We start from the raw sequence: 6,437 nt of genomic DNA on the forward strand, positions 1-6,437 counted from the left end.
CAGAGGATCAAGCCTCAGTGTCTGGAGATCACTAGTCCTATCGTAGGCTCATCATCTGGGAATCACAGCCCTTCGCATTCTCACCCTCTCCTCTGTTGGCACAAACTTACAGCAAAAAACATGAGCTGTGCACGCTGCACTCCTCCTCTGCTTTAGAGACTTACTTGGTTAATGTGTTCATTAGGGATGATGTGTAAGTCCCATCAAAGTTGTTCTGGTAATAACACTTAGCTACGGTTAACAGAGATCAGGTAATTGGGCTTTCTTCCAGAGAAGCAGAAAAGCTGACATCTCACAGGACACGGGAATTAACAGAGATGCTGGCTGGGCAGAGATAAAATTTCCACTTGTTTCAAGTGGTTCTGAGCACCTAAAACCCTTTTACAAATCACAGTCATGCTGTCTCCTGCTCAAATCGGGCTGCTGGATGTCTTGTTGAATCTGCTGATGGCCATGTCACTAACACAACATGATTAATGCCCAGGCACAGCCACTGATGCTCACTGCCAGCCAGAACAAGAATAAACTTTATACATGCTAGTTTTCTTTAATCGAAAAGACTAAGAGAATATCTGTGTGTATCTGTCCCCAAGAGCTGCCACACTGAACTGGGACTTACTGGTTGTCTTTACAACTACTACTTGACTAAGACTACACTTAGAGACTGCAATAATAAAAAATCACCCCGTGCTCCTGCACCTACCTCTCTCTCTCCTGTGTTTGGGTGAAGCAGCTCCCCAGTGGCACAGCTGCCAGGCTTGACTCCCTCATTCCAACTCTCGCACTGCCAGCACCAGTCTTCGCAGTCCTGAAACAAAACAGCTCCAGGTGTAAACCACCCCTTGCTTCCTAAGGTGGGTCACTCTGTCCTGGTGCAGTGTGGCTGCAGGGACACGTAGGGCGCAGCAGCAAGGAGAGGGCAGTGCAGGCCAGGGAAGAGGAGCCGGCGGTGGGTGGATGACTTCCGTCTGCAGCGCTGCCAGCTGCTAGGGATGCTGGGCTGAGACACCGGTCCAGCAAGGATGAGTAATTCTGCTGCCTTCTGCCGTCTTCCCTGCTCGCAGCAAACAGCAAATAAGTGATAAACAACACAAACGTGAAAAATCAGGTTATATAGCAGTAGTAACAGATACAAAGTTTTCATGTGGATGATTAGGATTTATTAAATGCTCTGGCAATAAATCATCTTGGAGGAGATATATTGCAGCTTTCTGCAGATTCAGGAAGGTTATCTATTTTCTGCAAAGCCATTTTTATTCAAGCTTGAATTAAACATGGAAAAACAAACAACCTGGTAGTTACTGGGAGGTATGGGAGGGAAACATAGTTCCCAAGATTTTGGAAAGAAGGCTGCTGTGAAAAGCCATCTGTTTACTGTGTCCCCAGCAGGACTGTACAGAAACGTCCCCTTTAGGCAGTGTAGTTATTAACAAATGTAAAGAAGCAGTAAGCGAGTGTTGGAACACGGTTTCAGTCTGTTTTTTTCCTTTTATGGTAATGCTGCCAACTTGCTGCTTCATTGTGATAAACCATTTGATTTTGTTTGTGATTAAGCAGAGTTAGCTGGTCTATCAAGAACAGAGGGACATATGATTCTTGTGAGCAATCTGGAGGTGTCTGGTGAAAAACCTAAGCAGATTGCAGAAAATAAAATCAACTGCATGTTTAGGAAAGCTGCTGGGTTTTAGAATGTAAATGTAGATCTATTAAAAATTGAGGAGAAAATTTAAAAATGTCCAAAACATCTAATATAGGCATACAGGGGGTGGATATGATAGTCTTCTGGTAGTGTCAAATTTGTAGAAAAGGCATTAACCAGAAATGTATTGGAAGCTAGAAGACATATTTTGTCACTTTTTAGGCACCAGGAATTGTGTTTAAGGATTTTATTCATGCAAGTCATTCTCTTCTGATAGATCTACCCACTTTTTCTAATGTTCCCTGAGCTCAGAAATTCCACTGGCAGCTCTGTATCAAGAAGTCACTTTTATTTTCTTTATGGTATTTATGGGTTTGTGATGCAATATCAATACATGCCCATGGTTTCTATTTACACAACACAGTATTTTTAGCAAAAGTTCTACCATGTTCTCACTTTTTTCACTTAAAGCCTAGCTCATATCCTGCAGTGAAAAATAAACATGGCTCACAGCTCCTCTCCTCCCAAATGTTTATGTGGAAGAGTCCTGCTGTGCTGATTGCTGACAAGTATCTCCAATAGAAATGTAATGAGTCATTTTGCACCAATTTACCCATTAAAGCAGTTAAGTGTCACCATTTGCCCTGTAAGTGATCAATAAAACAGTTAATGTTATAGCTGTTGAGGAGCTGGGAGCAGAACAGTTGTTCAATATCAATCCAAGCCATAGCAGAGTCCTCCACTGCTTTTCCTAGACTGGCTGAGGTCCAGGCAGCAATTACAACTTGCAAGCTTAACAGTCGAATTTATCTCCATTATCTTTACACAGTACAGAAAGCTTGTTTATCGCATGGTATTTATTACATACAGGGTCAGTGATAGGGGCAAGCAATCAGGTAGGTAGCCCTGCAAGTCACCTCACACGCTGAATAAAAGGATGAAGGAGTTCAACCCTTAACCTCTGTCCAGAGGCTCCACTGGGCTAACGCTAGCTCTGCGCTTGGCAAATAATCCCAAACCAAACAGGAACACTTGCTTCTGCCTTAACTAGCTGCCTCCAGTCTCAGGTTTGTAAACTATGCACACTTTTCAAAAATGTCTTTGACCTGCCTGGGAATTTATTTTCCCAAGTCAGAAGATGTTTCTGCAGTCTGTAGAAGGCAGCCTGTGACAGCCTTCACAAAGGGCCAACTCCAGCGCCCAGGCATGTAGCTCAGAGCCATGTTCAAGTCTGCTTCCAAATAGCTCCAAGGGTGGAGATACCACACCTCTCTGGGAAACCTCTCCCCATGTTTGACCATTCCCACAGTGAAAAAAACTGTTCTACTTCAGACCTGATGACAAGAAACATCCTATTCACACATCTTGACACAGAGGGCAAATTGTGAACCTCCCATTACCACAGGCTATTCTGGAAGTCTTGCTTCAACGGAGCTTTACGAAATAGTCTGGCATTGTGGAGCACTTTATGAAACCTCAGTGGTTGTTCATTGTCCATCACAGCCTAGAGATCCTAGCCTGAGATCAGCCTTTTGGTAGAAAATCCTGTGCAGAAGTTGTGAAGGTAAAGAGAAACTCCAAAAGCGTCAGCAGAGAGGAACGCTGCAAGAGCAGATTCCAGAGCGAGGATGTAACTAACCCTCAACCTTCCTGCAGCATTGCAGCGCACAGGACTCTGCTGCGTAGAAACCTCCTCCATGGCTCACACAGTAGAAATGGAGGCTTTGGCCACCTTTTCATCAACCTTGCTCCAAAATGTGTTTGATGGTCCTGTTCGTAGTAAAAAGAATACTTATGTACTTGTTGACACACTCTTGTAAAATATTTGAAGCACCTTGTTTTATCTTGTTCTTTGGAGGACATCTCAAAGAAATTCCTTGTCCTCTTGATAAAAGTTGTGTCGCAGTCTGAAATGAAACAGAGAGCACATTATTCAGGTATTTGAACTGCTCTGCTTTCAAAATTGAACGCTTTGCATGACTAGATTAAAACATTTTCGTTTCTGATGCCTTATCTGTCCAGATTTTGTCTCAAGTGGGCTGCCAGCCATACTTCATAGTAAAAACTTGAGTTTCAGGTTTGAATTTTTCAGTTATAATCTTCTTATTGAGAGCCTGATCTTTTTGCTGTCCTCATTACAGTCTATCTCTAATGGAATTTACAAAAAATATTTTTTGAACTCTTAACCTTTTGTTCATTTTTTGTACAAAATATTTCCATTAGAGATGGTTATTTAAGTGCAAGGGCAAATTAAATAAGATGTGAACCCAGGACTTTTGACTAATCATGGGTTGCCAGATTTTGGAAGGTCTAGGCTGTTCAATGCAAATCCTTACCAATATAAGTGCTTCTGTCAGGACAGCCATTTTCCCTAGTTAATGGATTTTTTTTTCTTTATTCACAGATCGAGAAGACCAGTCTATCCTGTGCACGTAAGTGAACAAATTTTAGTATATATCAGTATTACAATGCCTTTATTTATTCAGAATTGATTCAAATTCTGATGGAACAGACCTATTCTCCTCACCTTGAGTAAGCTTGAACTCCAGCCCAAAATCTACTCCAGCAGACTTACCTGTTGATAAAATAAAAAGCAGCAGCAGTGTCATAGGAAGTCTTTAATGCCCAAACATTTCTTCAAATTGACTTTCTGAATTCAGAGATTTAAGTGTTTACAACGAACAATTGAGGAGTGTGGCTGTAGAACTGTGTGTGTAGAGAAAACAAGGGATTTTAAAAGGTTCCTAGAGTTCAAGCTGAGGAACTGTGAACCCTGAGGAACACAGAGCATCCTGGACACTTACTGAGCTGCTTTGCAGTTGTAGCTGCTGGTGGCTCACTACAACGTCCTAATTCAGTTGTCAGTGCAGAAAAGCGTGATCTTCCATGCTGGTGCTGTTGTTTTGTGCTGTTTGCATGCAGTGCCGCAGGAAAGGGGGAGGCTGGGTCCCTCCCTGGGGGCAGCGGGCGCCCCTGGAGCCTGTGCTGGAGGCAGGGGTGCTGGCTGGCTAAGAGGGCTCAGCACCACCCGCGGGCTGGACCTGTCTGCAGCCTCTACCTCGTTGGTTTAGGCAAGAGTGAAATACCAGCTCAGCCAGCCCTGTTTCAAGCTGTTTCCTCTGTGTCCCGGCTTGCTGGAGGGATCCTCCTTGAGTCTGGACCTGCCAGGGCTCAGACAGCACCAGCGAGGTGGGTTCAGCTGCTGTGTCATGGGCCAGGCACTGATTTTATTGCAATAGGCTGTGCACAACTTGCTACCTCACAAAATCTCATTCGTTATCATTCCTACCTGTTCTGCAAACCACTCAGACTGTTGGACAGGGATTTCCTGTTTGACCTTCAGTTTTAACCCTTTCTCCATTCCTCTGTTGCTAGCTGGTTGGTTTTATTTACTTGAATGCCATCAAGGACATTTTTTACATAATTTTGTGTTTGTTGCACTTTCCAGTTTTCCTGATCAAAGGTAGGATTTGATTCTCTGCAAATACTAATCATCATTTGCAGAAGATGGCACGCATATTATTTATAGAAGGTTCATGCAGTGATGCTGTAGTCTGTCAAGTATTGCAAATACACATAGTCCCAAACCAAACTTGTTTTAGGTTGTCTGTGAAAATGTGGCTACTGACTGACTGAATACATATTTACACTACAGTTTTTAAAAAGCACTGCTACTGATCGCCAGGCATACAATTACTTGTGAGTGCTACTGCTGACCAGAAAAAATTATCACCTAAGAAAAAGCAAAAATGATATACTGTATCTGGCACCATCAGGGCTAGCATAGCTCTACCCTCTGTAGTAACAATATTTCATTACATGCAAGTATATCAATCAAGAACCTGTCAAAAATGCATTAATACTAAAAAGAAATCTAAAATTGCTGCAAATAAAAATTGACCATCACATTCTTCCCAGGAGGAAACATGTCATGGTAATGAAGACTAATTTACAATATGCATTTCCTCCTTCTATTCCTGTACTTTAGTTTATTTTTCCATTAGGAAATCTTCAGATCTTCTTTTAACTTTGGAATATTATGATTTTTTAAGACAGGAACTTTCTTTTGCAAATCTATGCCTTTTTGTTAATGAAAATCCATTAAAGGATCCACTTCTGATTGCTACCATATATTGAAAATAACTTTTTTTCTCATCTGGCCAGCTAAGCTGAAACATAAGGTGTTTCACACCAGTAATACATAAAATAGAGAGAATTAAATATCTTTCTCATTTTGAAAACAGCCATGGTAAGTGATTCATTGAGATGTCTAGAATAGCTGTTGTATGTTTTGTGGCATCATGATCCATAGTTTAAAACAGTCCTCACGCATGTCTTTTAAACCAAAAAGATTAGTCAAGCTAAAACCAATGTACACAACTTTAACCACAAAGGTTCACCATCCTTGTTCGCCTTATTTGGCTGTACAGAAAAGAAGAAAGTTCACTTGGCTTTCAGCTGGGCAGCTGTCAAGTGGAAGCAATTTGCATTATTTTATAGAATGGCTAAAAATCCTAAGAAATTATCTTTTTGCCTAAAATATGTAACAATAAATGAAGACTTCATGGCATTGATCAGCTGGGATCTTTTTTTTAAATAGCTGCAGACTCAAATTTTCCAAGGATTGGTACCTAAATTATAAAAATGTAGCTGTAATGATTCATATACAAGTAGTTGTGGATGCTGCCAAAAACTCAGTTATGTTTAGTGATGCTGCAGTGCAGACTCTTGCATTCTTCTCCTTACTGCTACCCATCTCCCACAAATAACTTTTTGCTATTTATCTTATGGGAATTCA

At 41.5% G+C, this 6,437-nt stretch overlaps 1 protein-coding gene across 1 annotated transcript in view; it reads left to right on the forward strand.

Annotated features, from left to right (window-relative positions):
• The window catches only part of MYH11 (myosin, heavy chain 11, smooth muscle), a 61,376-nt gene that overhangs the window by 14,930 nt on the left and 40,009 nt on the right, over nucleotides 1–6,437 (forward strand). Inside the window, 1 exon segment of the mRNA XM_010086722.1 lies at nucleotides 4,044–4,071. Within this exon segment, the coding sequence (XP_010085024.1) occupies nucleotides 4,044–4,071 (28 nt within the window).

The sequence above is a fragment of the Pterocles gutturalis genome, unplaced genomic scaffold (assembly GCF_000699245.1).
Source record: "Pterocles gutturalis isolate BGI_N339 unplaced genomic scaffold, ASM69924v1 scaffold18681, whole genome shotgun sequence".
Lineage (NCBI taxonomy): Eukaryota > Metazoa > Chordata > Aves > Pterocliformes > Pteroclidae > Pterocles > Pterocles gutturalis.